Below are 19,665 nucleotides of genomic sequence, written 5' to 3' on the forward strand. Positions count from 1 at the left end.
AAACTGAAATATATTTGGAAGGTTCCATAAGCATTGCATGGGCATTCACACTATTTTCCTTTGAAATTATTAGACTCTAATATAAGTAAAACAAAGTCTTTTGAAATTTGCCCCTTCTTCCAATGCCACATTTACAACACTTATTCCAAAATTTCTATTTTGGGATTCTATTACATCAAAAGCATGCAGTTCTGAATAGCTCATTTAGGTCAACCTTCCCTAGGTTGGTGCTCTTCAAATGAGTTAAAACTAAGAGCTTTTCTACATTTTCATCAACCTGTGGCACAAACATGCTCCAACAAACTTTTTTCCTCTGTGTCTTCATGATACCTCATGACACCTGAGGTAGCATTGTCTTTACCAGTATTGGCATTAAATTAGTATTTTCCTCCTTTTCCTGACAAGCTTTGCCATGTTGCAACCTGATGCTCTTCACTTTAGTCAGTGGTACAGTGAGGTGATCACTAGGAGGCAGGAATAACCTGGCATCTTTAGGCTGGTGGGCATGTCCTCTCCAGTACCTGAGCACTGCCTTCAAGGTACTTTGGGAAGTGCTTTGGGAAATGGTAGAGTCTAGTTCTTTCAAAATCGGCTCTCTACCTGTTCTGGGTCAATCTGGATCAGGGTGAACAACAGCTAATTGATGGTTGTTGGAGTGAGGAGTGCTGCATGGTGAAGTGGAAGAGAGAAGGAGAGATGGCTCTTTCTCTGTTATTTCACAGAGCAACTCTTGTTTTACCTGTCAGCTGTTGTTTGAGCTACTTATCAACATGAGATTGGGACTCCTCTGGAATAGTGCTTTATCCAAAAGGAACTTGACTATCAGGTGATCATCAGGATAGTTTGAATATGCTCAAGCACACCCATGCAAAATACTTGCAGAAACTAGAGCAGATGCTGACACTGGCCTAGCCATGTGTCAAAACTCCTCCCCCAGCTTTAGCCCTATCCAGTGTTAAAAAGAGTGACTGCCAGTGACTACTGACATTTGGCAAGGATGATCTTCTTAGCCAAAAATACATAGCACAGAACCATAATTCTTGAAAAGATATTCCATCCTACTTCTTTTCCATAACGTCAAACTATGTATTAACCACCTCTCCCCTCTTTTGCATACCTCCCCCATGCTCTCCTCTTAAATACAACAAGTTCCATGGGTACATGTATAGGTATTTTAAACACCCATATGCCTTGTAATTTTTAAAAAATTACATCAGAATTCTGGAATTCCAAAGACTAAACATTCACGACTTGAAATGCATTCTGTGCTTTGCCTCTCTTTACACATTAGTGTTCAAACTAGAATAGCCGTATCTTTATATATATTGAGCAGTATGTAGTCCACTAGCAAACACATATTTCCTCTCTCTCCCAAAGCTAGACATCTGATCCTCAAGAACAGAAAGAGATGCTTGCTGTTTTTATCAGCTGCCAGCAGATAACTGTTTCCCAAACTAAAAATATTAATATTAGCATGATGGGAAGATTCAGCAAAGGATGCTGAACTGCTACAGAATACAGAGTATTACAGAATAATTGAGTTTATATTTAGAAAGAGAGAAAGGGTGGGAAGTGCATGTCCAACTGGATGAAATACCTGCATGCCACAACTACAACTAGGCTTGGTGGAATGAACAAGCAAGAAGACAGATGGGTATGACTGGGACAAATATGTAGACATTCAAGTACTATTTATCTTATCTTGACTTGCCCTCTGGTGGACACATACATTGAGTCGTTTTGCAATGAAATTCTTACAGGAACTGATTGGGTGAACACAACACTGCAGTTTCATAAGTAACGAGTAATAAGAAGAAAAAAAAATTCTGAACATTATTCATAATGATGTCTTAAAATTCTTGACACCTGTAGAAACTGACATATCTCTGTTTCAATTAACAAACAGGAATAGGGCCAAGTATTTGGAGAAATCATATTTGACTGAAAAGTTGCATTTGACTTTGGAAGTCAAAATCCAAGCAAATCTAGATTAGAAACACTTCATAAAATAGACCTTTCAGCCTTCGTCATCTGAGAAGTTACAAAAATAATTTAACTTGTCTAAAAATTAAAGGAAAGCCAGTTTGGTGTAGTGGTCATAAGGCACTGGGCTAGAAACTGGGAGATTGTGAATTCTAGTCCTGCCATAGGCATGAAGCCAGCTGGGTGACTTTGGACTAGTCTCTCTCTCTCAGTTCTAGGAGGGAGGCACGGGCAAGCTACTTCTGAAAATGTTGCCAAGAAAATTGAAGGGACTTGTCAGGCAGTAACCAAGAATTAAGACTGATTCAAAGGCACCAAAAATAAAATAAAATTAATGACTGTGGGGTCTACAATATCTTTATGTTAGACCCCACATAAAGATATGATCAGAGTAAATAAAACAAGCCCAAAATGAAAATTTAGGGAAAATAACATTACACCATTTGTTATTTACACCAAGTACTGTTTTGTCTGTTTAATCTTGCAGAAACTGAGATGGTTGCATTTTCCTTGTAAGCCATTTCAGAGCCACAAGAAAGATGAAAGCTATTCAGTGAATATGAACTTAATGTTATGATTAATATTTCCTGTCTGTATAATCAGGCTCTCATTCCGTTTAACGAGAGACTATTTTTAGACTAATTTAACCATCATTACAGTGACAAAATCTGACCCTACCATTACATTAAATCACAACTGTACATTTTTAAGCAGACTCGGTGTCATACCTAATAGCTTCCACCATGATGCCAACTAGTAATTCATCTGGAATGTTTTTTCCTTTCTTTAACAATGTCTCTGCTCCTGCACCAAGCTGAGCACGAGTAGAAAGCTGTGGAATTCATAAGAGAAATTTAAAAGAGATGCACATTTAGTAAAAACACAAACTTTACTAACGTGTGTATTTCTTTATTAAACTTAAATCCCAGCCTTCTGCTCAAAATAGCAATAAAAAGGATTTAAAGAAATAAAGCGTGCACCGTGTGATGCAGAATTCTAATTAGAACATAAAAACAAATCATTCAGAAAGACATCAATACCTGGAATTCTAATTTTAATATGGAAACAAAATAGTTGGCTTATCTTGAACAGTTTAATGTTGCTACAGCTTTTTAAAATTTATTACATGTGTATACAGTTATCATTTTTAAAACTACCTAAAGGATAATTATAGAAATACACTAATGTAAAAGATTTTACATAGTAAAAACAATAAAACCAACAGCTTAAAAAGAATCAAGCAATTAGTAGAGGAGCTTGTCGAATCAAGGAAAGACCTGGGAGCATAAATAAGTTTCCAATTTTTGGTGAAATCAATCCACTGCAGGGCCCCACTTTATCTCTGTCTGAACTTTATTCACTGTAGAGAATGTTCTCTTTCCTATCACTGAATGTCAGCAAATTGTGCTGTAACCAGTACAGCATCTTTTATTTAAAATAGACTCAGTGGGCCTGTGTGGAAATAAGTGGCTCCTTAGATAATTCATCATTACTAAATGGTCAATTATTAAATGATACCTTGATTTTTTTTTCAGTAACTGATTTTTCTTTAATAGCCAAAATAGGAAACTAGGACTGAATCAAGTCCTAGGATGTTTAATAAGTGGGACTTAACCTTTTGCCTCGGTCTCAATGCCAGTTCTATGACTCTATATACTGAAGTGACTCCACTTTAGCTTAGCTTGCTACTGAGTCTCTTATTTATTAATTTATCAATCAGATTTATATAGCTGTTCATCTCACAAACGTGACTCTGGGTGGCATACAATAAACAACCATGAAAACAATTAAAACAGTTAAACACAAACACAAGTAAAATACAACTGTGGGAGAACGGACCAGCATCCTCCACACAGTGTAACCAACTTACAGGCTCCCTATTTCTCTGGGATCCTGAAGCCTAATGAAAAAAAACATATTTTCAGGGATGTCCTAAATGCCAGTAGGGTCGGGGTTAATCTCACCTTGGGGGAATGACGTTCCAAAGGGCAGGCACCACAGCAGAAAAGGCCCACCTCCTGGATCCTGTCAGATGGAACCCTTTAGCAAATGGGACCTGTAACATGCCCCTCCTGCTGGACCCGATGGGATGAATAGATGTAACCGGGGGAAGGCGGTCCCTCAGATAACCTGGTTCCATGCCATATAGAGCCACTTTGGAGTAAAGGTTAAGGCTAGTCCCACCTTAGGCACAAAGCCAGCTGGATGACTTTGGGCCAGTCAGCCTCTCTTGGCCCTAGAAAGGAAGCAATGGTAAACCACTTCCAAAAAAACAAAAAACACCTTGCCAAGAAAACTGCAGGGACTAGTCCAGGCAATTGCCAGGAGTCAAAAACTGACTCAAAAGCACCAAAATATAATAATATGCCAGGCAGGGCTTTACAGGTCAAAACCAGCACCTTGAATTGAACCCAAAAGCAAACTGGCAAGCAATGCAGCTTGTGGAGCAGAGGTGTAACATGTGCCCTTCTAGGGACACACATAATTGCCTGCGCCACCACATTTTGTACCAGTTGAAGCTTCCAGATGCTGTTCAATGGCAGCATGTACAGCGTGTTACAACAGTCCATTTGAGAGGTGACCAGGGCATGAGTAACTGAGTAGAGCCTCATGATTCAGGAATGGGCACAACTGGCATACAACACAAAGCTGTGTGAAGGGCCTCCTAGCCATGACTGCTATCCTTTGAGCAGGAGTCATGAGCCTAGAAGGACCCCTAGACTGCGCACCAGGTCTGTTTGGGGCAGTACAACCCCATCCAGTACCAAAGACAGTAAAGTCCCAGATCCAGAAGGCCCTAAAACCCAAAGCTACTCAGTCCTGCCAAAAATGTTGTTCCCCATCCAGACACCTACAGCCTCCAGGCATCAAGGCAGGACATCAACAGCATTGCTTAGTTTGCCAGGGGCGGAGATATATAATTGAATATCATCAGCATACTGATGATACCTCACCCCATGGAGACGAATGATCTCCCCCAGTGGCTTCATGTAGATGTTAAACAGGAGTGGAGAAAGAACCAAACCCTCTTCAACCGAAGGGACTACAAAGGCATCCAGTTTGGCACTGACTTTGCCTGGGCCACTGTAGCCTTTATTGGCTCACATTTGTTCTCCAACTTTGCCCTCTTGGCTTGACTCCTGGCTCTCCTTAAGGACTATTTATAGCTCAATTTGGACACTCTTCTAGAATGTATCTGAAATGGATCAAGTTGAACATAAACTATATTCAAAAGAGTTACTTAGGTTCAAAGAAAGAACTTGCACTGATCAATTAACATTCTTCCTCTACCTTTGAGCCTTTCACACTGCTTTTGAAACTCTCAAAAGCTTGTTACATGATATTAGATGCTGCTGTTTGGGGACAGCATATAAGAAGTTCCAAATTTTTTTGGATGCTGATCTAAGCAATGAAATATTGTTAAAAAAAACATAATGAGACTGAACAACTAAACGAACTAAACAACTTTTCCCAGCCTGGTGGCCTCCCATACTAAGCTGAGTATTCTGGCAGTTTCAGTCCCAAACACACCTGGAGAAAATCAGGTTGGGGAAGACTGACCTAAAGAGATGAATTATATTTTTTCAAGATATAGAAGGACCTCAGGAACCCAATAATGCTGGATTTATCTGATGCTTCTGGGGCTGAACTGAAAATCCTCAGTGATAATTTAGAAAGGGTGGAATAGTTGCATAGCTATAAAGTATGTTCTCCTCTGCTTGGTCAACAAATTCAATAAATCCTGTACACGTGTATATAATACACACACACACATATAACATTGTCTGTGGCTTATATCATCAGAATGTTCTGTCCAATATTTAGTTGATATAACTTTCTAAATTGGAAACTATTGTTTCAGTCCTATCCTACATTCTGGAGCAAGAAAAAAATAAATAATTTATATTGATTGATGCATGTCTTGTACCTTCAATTTTCAGACTTTTGTCAGAAACAACCTTAGTATCTAAATACTTAGAACTTAAAATCCAGTCCGTACTTTGGATAATTCATCCTCATTGTCACTCATCTCCATTTGGTCACTCATCACAGCAGAGGGTAGTTTCTCAACACCTTCTAGGAACAAGCAAAATACCAAAAGGCAAAACAATTAGAATTTTGATATTAATATTAGTTCCTCGTGCATGGTCTACTGCTCTCTATGACAAACAAATTCTGACAACTGATTTATCATCAAGTATGGCATTTTTAAAGATACATAATAAAACCTAATACCAAGGTATACAAAAATGTTTGTGTGTGTGTTTGTATGTGTGTGTGTATATGTGTGTGAACTGAAATAAATGGATTTGTCTATCTGATTATATTATTGATGAATTTTCCAGTTTTATCTGTTCACTATTCCTTTCATTGTCTATGTATCCAGCTCCCCAGAATTGTAGTATAACCAATTTTTTTCAGTTTGATTCCTGAATTTCATAATTGATTTCACACACACACACACATACAAACACACACACAAACATTTTTGTATACCTTGGTATTAGGTTTTATTATGTATCTTTAAAAATGCCATACTTGATGATAAATCAGTTGTCAGAATCAGTGTGTTACAGCTTTCAGATTAGCCACAACTCTTTTCATTCCATCACATTACTATTGTGACCAAATGCATTGATAAAATGTATGGATTTCCATACAATATTTAGCATCTTATCACTGCATGTGAGCTAAATGAATAAACCAGAACCATACCAACTATGCCTTTTAAAAACATTATACACACTGTGATATAGAAACAGAAAAAGATGCATATGAGCTGAAAGAAAATATAGCTAAGCCAAAATGGAAAAATGTGTAAATAATTTTAAACTTAAAACTTTTCTTTCCAAAACAGGGAAAAAGAGAACATCCAAACTTTATTCCATTAGGCACTGGCCATGCTTAATGCTACTATCTCCACACAGAGCATGTGCCAACCAGTCCAGAAGTCTTCTCCTGAAAAACTTAGAATCTGTAGTTCCTTGAAGGACTTTGATCGTAAAAATCCCTCAGCCCAGCATTTTGCCAAACTTGTTGGAGTTGTTTGAGGTAAGACCTTGTATTAACGTCAGTGTTTTACAGTAGTGATATGTGGGACAGCTTTACAGTAGCAAAAACACTGCAAAGAATTACAAATACACATACATTGTTCAAAAACCCTATTGTAAGGAGAAGGACCAGACAGATTCATTGACTGAGAAAAGGAACTACTGCTGCAAACTTGGGCTACTATATCTGGGCTGGACAACCACTAGATGGTGGCAACAAATTAGAAAGTTCTGAAGTTCTTTGCTGCCATCCAGTGGTGCCCTGGGCTTTTTGCAGCCCTGAGCATTGTGTTTTTGCCATCTGACTTTAAGCCTGGTGTGGATGAACATTAAAATCCAACATTACATTTTTATTTATGTATTTACCTTTGGGCTCCTCTATAAGTCCTGATGAGTCATAAGCTTTCAGTACTGTCAATGAAGCCCTAGAAGCCTCTCTTAGAACCTTTTCAAATAAACAAGCAAGGAAATCATTAGCCATTTCTTTTCCTGTTTGCAAAACACTCGTAGATTTTGGAAGAGAGTTTTGTAAAAAGCAGCACTGAACAGAGTACAGTATACAATGCTTTAAGAACTCAATAAGAGTCCAGTGAAAGACCATTACTAATACTTGTTGATATGGTGTAATATTGACACAATGGCTGGGTTCCTACTTTGTACTGAACAACAGCTGCTTAACCCTGGTTTGTTGGGTAAGTACAATCTATTTATTATTGTATTGGGTTTATCCCCTTCCTTTCTATCAGTTTGATAATCAGTTGTTATTTATAAATCCTAATGGCTGGATTCACACATAATGTGGTTGACATGGGTTGCCATGACTCTAGCAGCTGTGATTGGTAAGCCATGGTCTACTGCTTAAAACAGATAATGGCTTAGCACATTGCATGAAGCCATCCCTGTTCATCCTGCTGGATAATGAAATGTACATTGTTTTCCAATTTCAGAGAGAAGCCATGCCATTGCTTTTCCTCCCAATGAAAACCAATCCTTTGCAATTAATTGATCAGCCAGCTTTGGCTGTCTTGATTCAAAAAGGGACAAGGACTCACAAGTTTAGAGGGGGATGTAGAAGGTAGTCACAAATGAAGAGGAGATGGATGACACATGCATATACTCTCGTGAGCCACCTGTTTCTTTATTAAATTATAAGGCCACCTAACTCCATCATGACTCTGGATGACATACGGTATTCAAATGATTTAAAACCAAGACAGTACAAAACAATACAAGAGAGCAAATGTCCAGAGAAAAATAACACAAGGCATAACTGACCGGTCAGCACACAAGGGGTCCCCCACCCACTCTAGCCCAAGGCCTGAGGGAAGAGCCAGGTTTTAAGGGCTCATTTAAATAAGGGCATGGTAGAGCCCATATGAGTATCTGAGGGGATGTTGTTTCATTGGTCAGGAGCTATGACAGAGAAAACACAGGTCCTGGGTCCCACCAGGTAACACTGTTTAACTGTCAAGATCCAGAGCATGCTGATTCTGTCTGATCATACAGGATAGGTACAAACTACAGAAGGCAGATAAGTCTGTCAGTTAATCAGGCTCCAAGAGTCGACAATGATTTGCTGGCACAAAATCAACCAACGTCATAAGGACTTTATAGATAACTACCACCTTGAATAATACAGGGGCAGCCCCATGTACAGGACACTGCAATAGTCCAGGCATGAGAACACCAAAGCATGAGTGATTGTCCTAAGGGCCTATTAGTCCAGGTATGGGTACAATTGACTCACTAGATGAATTTGTGTGAACTCCTGCCTGGCCACGGTTGCAACCTGCTCCTTGAGCAAGAGCTGTGAGTCCAAGAAGACCTCTAATTGCACCTTAGTCCTGAAGTGGGAAACGCAACCCAATTCAGGACTAAAGAGGTCTAATCTCTGGACCTGGGTAGTTCAAATAACCACAGCCACTCATCTTGTCATTGACCCATTAGAAAAATACTATTTTCAATATATGCATACCAACTAAAACAAAATAGCTGCGTCAGGCAGTGGAGTTCAGACAAAGTTATACCTACTAGGCACAATAGAAAACAGAGATTTAATCTATGAAGTTCTCCTGCACAAACTTTACTGAAAATTATGGCAGCACTTGTACAAATAAACAGAGGCTTTTGCCCCATGATCAACAGTTTATGCAAGTATTTGGGAGAGGAAGGACACAATTTGAATTTTCCATTTTAGGCCAACCTTATTATCAGTTGTTAAAGTCTATTTGGTCTGGTCAAACACAGCGCACCATCCTTGGAAGCACAGAATTTCAGTCCACCACCCCATACCAGTGCTTTTACTTACACTGATTTGATTCAAGGAAGGCTGTTCCGTTTTGATTGCAGGTATGTTACTTTCAATCGCCACTTCATTTTCATGGAAGGATTTAATAGCCTCTGCAATCAGTGCATCAAGAGATAAGACCTGGATATCAAAAACTGACACAGAGACAACCAGATTGTAATGGGCTTATATTTTATGTCATCATAAGAAGAGACCAGAGGGGAATGCAGTCAGATGAACGTTTTACTATATAGCTTTATGAAAAAACGACAGAAAGATGATCTTGGAGAATTTCCAATAATGCTCACTGTAAATCCAAGCCTATCAGGAAGCCATGAGGATTGATGGAGTACATCTCTCATGCTCAAGGAGCCATACTTGCTAGCATTGCCAGAAAAGACAGAGAACAGAGAGACATGAAATAGATATGAAAAAGCCTCTTTTGTGGATTTGGGAAAGCTGCAGCCAGTTAGCATCATAACGCTTATGTCACATGACATAAGGACCATAAGATGGATCCTTTCCTCATAAGATTTAGGGATTTGAAGACAGGTCCTTAGGCGTTCCAAAGTTAGCTGCTGGATGAGGTAACATCTCCTTTAATAGTGACTTCAGTGATCCCTCCGGTTGTTTGATGATATTTTAAATTACTCCCAAGCATATGCAACTTCTATGGAGTATGTGGAAATAAGTAACATATCTATACTGTTTGTTCCATTAGCTTTTATGTTTGATTGACAGTACTGTTTTCTAAATAGGACAGTATCTGCGAAGTCACAAATAGTCACCAGCATAATTTAGAATAACAGCAGGATTGAGGGGGAAGGGCCATTTAGGTCATCAAGTCCAACCCCCCTGTAATCCCCATGTAAATATTCTCAGCACATAATTGACTTCTGGTTATCTGCATTGCTGATTCCATTGTTAAGCTGCTCTTACTTTTTTCTAACATTAAATCAGAACCTGTCTTCTTTAGCTTAAGTCTAGTGCTCTGTATCCTCTATGCTGGAACTATAGAGAATAGGTCCTAACCCTACTCTAACAAGCTTGAATAAAGTAGAACAATTACTTCCTGTCTATTCAATGGCATCCAGGATGGGTGTCAAATCCCACAAAAGACAGATGGTGTATCACAATGAAAGTTCTGTCCCTTCTGAATATGCATGAAATGTTGCTACGCATACAACATCTTGCTGATTTTGACCCTTACCTGCAACATTTATACTTCTGGTGCAGCCTAAAATGACATTTGCTTTTTTTTTTTTGCAGCAACATTACACTGCCGATTCCATTATCAACTTCTATATCTAGACCTTTTTAACAAATATTAACATATGCATATGTACATGTATACAGTATACATATACATACACACACTCTCATATGCACACCTGTAAGATGTGATTTAATACAATACTGCATTTGTTTCTATTAAATTGCATTGTTATTTGCAGCCATTTCTCTAACCTAATAATATTGTTCTGAATTTTATTTCTGTCTTTTAGAGAATAAGTTCTCTGATAAAGATTCCTTCCACATCTTCATCTAAATTATTAAACAAAGTTGTTGAATATATTGCCCAGGATTGAACCTTGTGGCCTATTTGGTACTTCCTCCAGCTTCATGAGGAACTGTTGATGGGCACTCTTTGTATATAATTTTTTGAGCCATCTCCACTTAGGTCTCACGATTCTCACGTTCCAGAAAGTCTTTGGGGATTGATGGTAGGGCATATCCCCCCTCCCTGGCAGTATATAATTGTTGTTCCTAGGACTATTTCCTTGGTGAGTTAACAGCTAGGAAGTTGATTGTTACTGGAGGTTTGGGTTTGATTTTTTCTTTTTCCTATTTTGCTTTTGTTGTGCTGCTCAGAGCCTTTTCAAAACTGAGTGGGACATAAATCACAGAAACAGATACATATCACATTGTTTTTCTTGGTGCAGAAAAACCAATATGATCTGTTCTAGAGTCTCCCTAGGCAGACTGGTTGGTCTTTAGTTCTCTGTATCTAGCTTTTCTCTTTCTGAAGACAGGACAACATTTGCCTTCCTCCTGTCAAATGGCACTTTGTCAGTTTCCCAAAAATTTCCCAAAGGAACGATATAAAGGTTCACCACCAGTTCCCTAGGATGTGGAGATTTAAATTCATCCAAAGTCAAGAGATATTCCCTGATCATGTTTCTATGAACTTCAAGTTTCAATCCTGCTCCTTCTTTCTGCTGATCACAATTGCATGGTGATATACATATCTTCTTGTTTTCGTTATTACCTCTGAGCATTTTGTGATCTTCATTCAGTAGCTGGGATACTGTTTCTTTTTTCTTTGTTTTATTTTCCTCCCATGGGACCCCACTTATCATAGCTCCCCATTTATTAAAATTCAGGATTTAAGTCTAAGTCTTCAACTGTAATTTATTTATTTGTTACATTTATACAGCCACCCATCACATGCAAAGTGACTCTGGGTGGCATATAATAAAACCTACTATTAAAAACATACTACAAAACCAATTAAAAACAATCAGCATTAGCTTCCCTTAAAATCAAGAACTCCATTACATGGAGCATTACATGGTTGCATTCCCCAATGTTGCTGTTAACTGTACTTTTTTCAACTACTCTTCTCTATTAATAGCACCAAGTTAAGACAGAAGACCGTTTTGTGCTTCCTTTCTTTGAAGGAGAAAACAGTGAATAACATAAAAGCTAGGTAGGATTAGACTTGGTCACTGTTTGGAGTAGACTGGACTACCAGGAAATACTAAATTTGTAAGCTAGAAAAAGAAAAAAAAAACCCAAATACTTATGTCAGGAGTTTCCTAGAAGGATCATACTTAGCAGACTTTGACTCAACATGTTTTGAGATATTGGACAATCCCCCATCATTACCACTTCATGATTCTTTGAAATATCTGCAGTTTCCTTTTAGAAAGTGTCATCTGTTCCTCTTCCTTATTTGGGCAAGTGGTTTTTTATTCATTTCTCCATTTATTTTAGCCCAGATACTCTCAACAGTACTGTCAAATTCAATTGACAACCCATTGTTTTGGTGAATTTTTATTTTTACTTTTAAATTAATTGTCTCCTTTGACTGCTATATTCCAGTCAATGCCACATCCCCCTTATTCCTAATACATTTCAAATGCTGTTTGCAACATGATAAGCCTGCTGGGGGGTGGAGGGGGAGATGATACTGGAAAAGAAAGAGAAAGGGGATATGTCTGTAAAAGAGGACATCAAGTGAGAGAATGGATTCCCCCCACCCTCAGCTCTGACCTCCTCAACAATGGACATGCAGTCCCCCATAAACTGTCCTGAAGAAATACATTACCCAGAGCTAAAAAAAAATGTCCTCTATCCCAAAGAGAGCACAAAGAGATCAAGGGAAAAATAAATTCTAAGGAAAATAGAAGTCTGCCCTACCTTCTTCTAAGAACTTTAAGCAGGTGGTTTTTCCACTATAGAGCTTTCCCAAAATGCAACCCTTCATAGGGAATGGAGAAAATACAGGTGGAGGTGGTTCAGGTTCTGGGGGATAGACAAGTTCCATCAATCTGTGAATCACATGACCCAATATTACATTATCAGGTGGTGGTTTATTTGCTCTGATCTCTTCAGGAGGGTACCACTCCTCAATCATAGCCTGTAGTAAGAGAAATCACAAAATAAAATGGAACATTTTGCATCCGTCCAGGCTGCTGGAAAAAGGAACCTAAATTAAAGTGCAATTTTACAGGGGTTTACTTGGCAGTAAATTCCACTAAGCTGTGTAAGATACTATCTGAGCAAAAGGAAGGGCTGCAACAACTATTTTATTCAAGAATCAACTCATGGTTTACAGCCATTAGCAAGAATGGACCTTCCCCAACCTGGCACTATACAGATATGTTGGGACTGCTACTCCCAGAATTCCAAGGCCACGTAGGTTGGTAATTCTGAGAATTATGTCCAGACACACTTGCTGGGTTTCAACTAGAAGAAAGTTGGGGAATATCATGAGTCACTGTATGATGTGTGCATTATATGGGAAACTTGTGACCATGGCTTTATTTTTTTCATCAATAACAAGACAAATAACAGGGATTGCTCATGTAATAAATTTCACCTTCCCCAGTGCTGCTTCTGTAAAGTAGTGGTACTCCCACAAGCTAGATTACTTTGAAGTAAACATGGAATTGCCAAATGCCTATGTGATGCATAGGTCACCCCCAGAATCCCAGCATTCAGGAATGAAATTTTTTTTGATCACAGTATATATGTCTGTTAAGATGTAGACTTACTGTTTTTCTTGATTTGCTTATTATTCAGTCTCCTTCTATAGTCAAATTCACACTGCTCATTTAAACCAAAATAATGTGACCGAAATCTCACGAGGAATTCTACCTTAATAACATAAATCACGTCTCTGACTTTTTCCTGCTGTTATCACTAGCAAACTTACTTTTGACTTCAGTGGTACTATAGGTTTATTGCAATATAATCAACATTTCCCAACCTCATGTGTTGGTCATCCTGGCTGAGAATTAAAGAAGATGAAGTCCACCACATATGGAGAATATCAGGTTGAGGAAGGCTGCCATAAATAAACTACTTGAAAACAAACCATATTGAAAAAGATTGTTCTTACTACTAATACTACTAGTAAAAAAGATCTATGTGATTTGTTGTTAGTATCAGTTTTCTGATAGTTCTCTAAAACTACAGTTTTTAGAACCCTTTTAATTCTTTCCAACATGACCAGAAAGCTTGAAAATTATTTTTTTTCAAAAATTACAGAACTTATGGACTGTTTTAAATGTTGGTTCTCAGAAACTTTACTTTTGCTTCTGATCTTCAAAGAGGACATAATTTATTTTTGTCTTGGCTATTAACCTGGATCTCAATTTACTAGAGTTGGCTTATAACGTTAATCTGAATTTTTTGTGAACAAGCTTGAAAGAAAGATGCAATTATCATAGATTCTTATTCACTTTTTCTGCTTCCATGAATGGCGGTATCCTACAAGCAGAACTCTATTCAATTGCTCAGATACTGGATATCAGCCCATACATTGTCATTCAAAGTTTCAAAGCAAGAAATAATTTAATTCAGTTGCACTAAACAATGAGAATGAATTCTTTTCCTATGTCTAAACAAACTAAAACACCCGTAATGTTTCAATTTCACTAACAAAAGAAAATAGCTTCTCAATCCCAGACTGTCTTTTAGGAAATGACATTACAAAACAGATTGTTAAGACATTTTGCAACCTGCATTATCGGATTTTTTGAGCATGAATGTTGAGAAAAATAATAGGTCATGAACGATACCTACTCTGCCAGCACAATGGAAACTCCTGGCAAAACAGATTTTCTTTGCTCAAAAATCTCCTGTGCTTTTCTTAATCTCTGACCAAGGGACTTCCCAGATTGATTTCTGAAGATGTGTGGGAAGTGAAAAAAGAGAAGATGGGGAGACCTGTAGAGAGTAAGGAAGATGGCCTTGATGAAGATATGCAGGCCCCTTTTGCCTAAGCAACAGAGCCCATATATCTCTGTCAGGGCAATCTTCCTTACTCTCTATAAAACCCCACTGCATGAATACAAATCCTGGCACTTAATATTGGATGTAGCCAGGTGTAAATAATGAGCCAAAAGTGGAATATATACAAACATCCTTGCCAAAGCATGACAAATCATTCATCTGATGTTGGACAGTAATCTTTAAAAGCTTTTACCTTAATAAATTTCTCTTTGAGATACCTCAAGTCTCTTTGTTTTTTGTGCTTTGACAAACAAGTTCTGGAAATGTTTTAAAAAGGAGGGAGAAGAGTCTATTAACTTCTATTAACCTTAAGAATATACAGTATTTGAAATTCCTTCTGCTATCATTTGGACGCATCAGGCCGAGAGAAGCAATTAGCTTAACGTTTGGAGGGAAAGAAAGATACTTTTGTAAGAGAGGAGGCTGGCTACACCTTAGTGAAGATCTGAAAACAAGAAAGGACACACACATAGGAGGTAAAAAAGAGAAGTCTCTAGGGAAGAGCGCCTACAGGTAACTCAGAACTATAGGCATTTTACTTATTACAGGTAGTCCTCATTTAGCAACCACAATTGGAACCAGCAACTTGGTTGTAAAGCAAAACAATCGCTAAGTGAAACATCACAATTTTATGAATTTACTTTGGCTTTCCTTTGCTTTACAGACCTGTGAAGGTCATAAATGCGGGGACTGGTCACAAAGTTACTTTTTCATCACTGTCATAATTATGAACAGCTGCTAAATGAGTCAGTCACTAAACGAAGACTACCTGTAATCCAATTTTTATGGCCAGCCAGAGTTTCTTTGGATAGATGGGTGGACATATAAGATGGATGGATGGATGGATGGATGGATGGATGGATGGATGGATGGATGGATAAATATAGTGTCAGGAAATTTCAAGTCTAAAGGACCTGAAGTCCCTGAAGGATGCTAAGAACAACCACCACAGAAGTTCCTTTATATACGTTTAAAAAAGTTTTATAGTAGCTCCTCAGTGAAGATAATATGTTAACAGATAAGAAAGACAGAGCTATTCAACTCCTAGTTTAGTTCAGTCTTCTCCAAGAAAAAAATGCGTGTTCCACAAGCAATTGCAAAGAACAGGACTGAAATCTGAGACTAATAAAAGCATGCTAGGGAAACATGTTTTTACTTTGAACTAGTTTAAATCTCCAAGGCCAGATGAATTGCACCACAGGATATTGATGGTCTGGCTAAAACGTCATGTAAAATCTTTGAAAACTCCTAAAGAACTGGTGAAGTGCCAGATGACTGGAAGATAGCAAATGTTTGTCCTCTCTTCAAACAGCAGAAAAAAGAATTCTAGTAATTAACACCTAGGAAGATTTCTAAGGCAGATCATAAAGATAATGATCTGTAAGCAACCTGAAAACAATGTGGTGATTGTCAGCTGGATTTGTCAAAAAGTCAGCATGGATTTGTCAAGAACAAGTCTTGTTGGTCTAAAACTTTTTGTTGGGTATTTATGTTAGTATATTTGACAGATTTTCTTATGCAATTCTGTTTAGCAAGCTTTTAAAGAGTGAACTGGGTAAGATAATTAAATGGAAACAATGCTAGCTAAAAACGATACTAAAAATTACTCATAAATTGTTCCTTGTCAGATTTGAGGAAGACACTGAATAGGTCACAACATTCAGTTTTGCACCCTTGTATTCTTCAACATTTTTATTTATTACTTAGAAGATGATGTAGAAGGAATGCTTATCAAATTTGCAGATGACACCAAATTGGGTGGGATAACTAATATTCTAGAGATAGAAATAAGGTTCATATATATTTCATGCTAACACAGACCAACACAAAATACTTTACTTAAGAAACAAAAAATCAAATGCACACCTAAAGGTTGGGAATGCTTGGCTTGGTAATAGTACTTGTGAAAAACATTTGGTACAGTAATTACAAACTAAATAGTTGCAAATACATAAAAGCAGACCATTTTAGGCTGCACCAACAAAAGTATAGTTTCCAAATCACAGGAAGTAATAACTACAGATTACTCTGCATTGCTCTTATCCCATATCAAGCATTCTGTCCAATTCTGAGCACTGCACAATGGCTTCTGCACAGAACAAATTAAACTGAGTTGCAATATAAATTGTGTTAACTGATGCCACAATATCAGAGACTATATATATAAATAGTACCTGACTTTTCCTTTAGGGGCAAGACATCACTAGTATATATCAACATCACCAGTTAATTAAAAAACAAAAGATATCTCTGGGTCTTTCTTGTAGATCTCCAAATAATTATTTGAAGGAACAGATTTAAGTGTTGTGAGTCGGCTTAGCTCTAAATCAATCTCTGATTCAGGAAAATCATAGTTGGCTGTTACATCCAAAATGGACAGATACCTTTTTGGTTTTCCCTCCAATCTAACAGGAGAAACTAGTTGCAACTTTTTTTTCACTAAAGAGTAATAATAAATTCAAAACATGTTTGCTAGTTCAAATGTAAAGAGAAATTATCCAGTACTCTAACCAAGTAATAGGCGACTCCACCTGCACAATGGGAAAAGAATCGCGGAGAAGGGAGCACAAAACCTTTTCTTTCTTACAACTCTTAGCTTGCATAATCTGAAACATGAGGTATGGCTGAGCTCAAACAATCAACTGAGGCTTCATAAATAAGTGCACCTCCTTATAGCCCTCTGATCCTTCTAACCATCTCATACTTGCTTTGATGCAAATATTCTGGGTTGTATTAAGCCACAATTTCCTATTTCATTCAGATAACGAATGTCAATCAACCAAGAAAACAAGGCATGAAGAAGCAGGAAGAAAGGGAGGAGTATTCAGTATCAAGATTGTTTAAGGCTTCATATATTTGAGAACTTTAATCATTTTTGCAAAGCTGTTCAAAGCAAAGTGTGAGCATGTGACAGATTCACAAGCTCACCAAGTATCTTCTTGTTTAGGACTGGGAAAACAGATATCAGAGTGTGACTGACATGGAATTGGAACAATGCCTCCTGAATCAAAATAAGCATTATTTGTAGGGTAAGTATATGCTTATGCAAGACACATCCGTTCTTAGTTCATGATGGAGTACCCAACTGCAACTATGGCAAATAACACTTTGGCCCATAAAGATATATAATAAAATGGCAATAGTTTCCCCTGTTCCCTCCAACCCCCCCTAAACCAGCTTTTTAAAATGAACACCTACCACATGAATAGCCCATGCTTAACTTACATTTGTGTTGGAGAGACAGTAAGCCAGGATGGGCTGTGTACAATTTGCATATTTGAAGTGCACTGAGTGAACGTCATCAAAAATTATCCCAACAGTTTCTGAATATATTTAACTCAGTTGTATATTTACATCAGGAGTCAACAGGCTATGGGTATTAGACCTTTGATTTTCAATCCTCATCAGCCTAAACAGCATACCAATGGCAAGGAACTGTGGAATTGTAATCCAAAATGTCTGGAAGACATCAGATTAGCTACTATTAATTTAAACATTAGTCTGTAACTAGAGATGGCCAGAAATTACATGTAATTCCATGCAAGCAACTGGAAAATAAGGAAATAAGAGAAAGCAGAAATAGTTAGCAGCCTAGTAATGTTTTGAACTATATTTACTAAATTGTTTTTTGTAGGATTTACTGAAGAAAAACTGTAGATTATAGGAGATCCTTCAGGGTCACTCAGCAGATGATAAACCTGTAGACTGGATCGAAACCAAGTCAGATGCACTTAATTGCCATGAAAATCAATGGGACAAGTTATGATGAAGTTTTGCCAACAACGTCAATAGGAGCCAACTTAGCTGGAACTCAATCCATTATTATTATTTATTATTATTAGCAAATTGCTTTTTAAAAATAACTGAAGCTACTTTGAAGAGATATGACCAAAAACACTAAAAGACCAAAAACAGCAACCAAAAAAGCAAAATCGTTTTTGAAATTAAAATACCACTTTGAAAAATAGCATGTCATGACATTCCAGGCATTACAATTCCTTTAATGTTCATTAATGCAATAACATTAAAGAATTATCATCCCATGGATTGTTTTGATGCTACACTTGAACAAACAGAACTAGGGCTCTTTTTTTTAGGGCTCAGAAAAGCATTTGAAAGAGGTGCTTCAAGAATGTGCAGGAGCCCAAAGCATCTCACTTTGAACCATTAAAGCAGTCGCAAGGCTTGGGCAGTTGTTTTGCAAAGCATGTTAAGACAACCAGGAGCAGTTTTTGAAGCAGCCACCTGAGCCTTGCAAAATATGTAACTGTTACATCAATGCAAAGAGACTGCCTTGGTTGCACTTTTGCACAGCTGTCTGTCTCTTCAGTTTTTCCATTAATTTGGCTCTAGAAGAGCCCTCTGACTCTTCAAAATTAAATTTCCAAGCAAGCAACCTGTGGCATCAAGATTACACATAGCACAAAACCACATTTTTACTTTAGTGCTATTTTTGTACGAAACACATTCTGTACAATGCAGCGCCGAGAGAAAAGGAATACTGTATATGAAGTGGTCTTACATCAATGCATACCATTAGTTCATCCAGCTCAATAGTGTCTCTTCCACAGAGATGATACTGACAAGGGTTTTATGAGGTTTGAGATAGGAAATTTTCTGAGGTCTGTTGACAGATACCAGAGATTTAATTTGGATCTTCCTGCACAAAAACCATGGCTTCTTTTCCAAACTGTGTCCCTTCCTCAGTCATGGTAATTGTAACAGTGGCACTGCTAAGCTTGAAGATTATATGGTCAAATTACATCCAATTTTGTAATTTGGGGCATGCCATTGGGTGTACATTTTTTTCATGTCTTCCTC

At 37.7% G+C, this 19,665-nt stretch overlaps 1 protein-coding gene across 1 annotated transcript; it reads right to left on the reverse strand.

Moving 5' to 3' along the window:
- Nucleotides 1-2,689: 2,689 nt before the first annotated feature.
- Nucleotides 2,690-12,961, reverse strand: LOC148214327 (sperm flagella and cilia-associated protein 2-like). Its single transcript, XM_088152993.1, has 5 exons — nt 12,745-12,961; nt 9,343-9,476; nt 7,401-7,479; nt 5,984-6,060; nt 2,690-2,815 (listed from the first exon to the last, which is right to left on the reverse strand). Exons 1-5 carry the CDS (start codon nt 12,959-12,961, stop codon nt 2,690-2,692), a joined length of 633 nt encoding a protein of 210 aa, XP_088009119.1.
- Between the last annotated feature and the right edge of the window lie 6,704 nt (nt 12,962-19,665).

Source organism: Python bivittatus, unplaced genomic scaffold (genome assembly GCF_059951505.1).
Source record: "Python bivittatus isolate LINGU-HERP-01145 unplaced genomic scaffold, Pbiv_v1 ctg000570_np1212, whole genome shotgun sequence".
Taxonomy (NCBI): Eukaryota; Metazoa; Chordata; class Lepidosauria; order Squamata; family Pythonidae; genus Python; species Python bivittatus.

What these genes read in the sequence shown, in the direction of transcription:
- LOC148214327 (XM_088152993.1), bottom strand. Translation starts at nt 12,961, where the DNA reads ATGATTGAGGAGTGGTACCCTCCTGAAGAGATCAGAGCAAATAAACCA. An exon ending in ACTTATAGAGGAGCCCAAAG is followed by an intron (nt 6,061 to 7,400) that starts GTAAATACATAA and finishes GCTTGTTCCTAG; the next exon opens with AAGGTGTTGAGAAACTACCC. An exon ending in ATGAGGATGAATTATCCAAA is followed by an intron (nt 2,816 to 5,983) that starts GTACGGACTGGA and finishes TGAATTCCACAG; the next exon opens with CTTTCTACTCGTGCTCAGCT.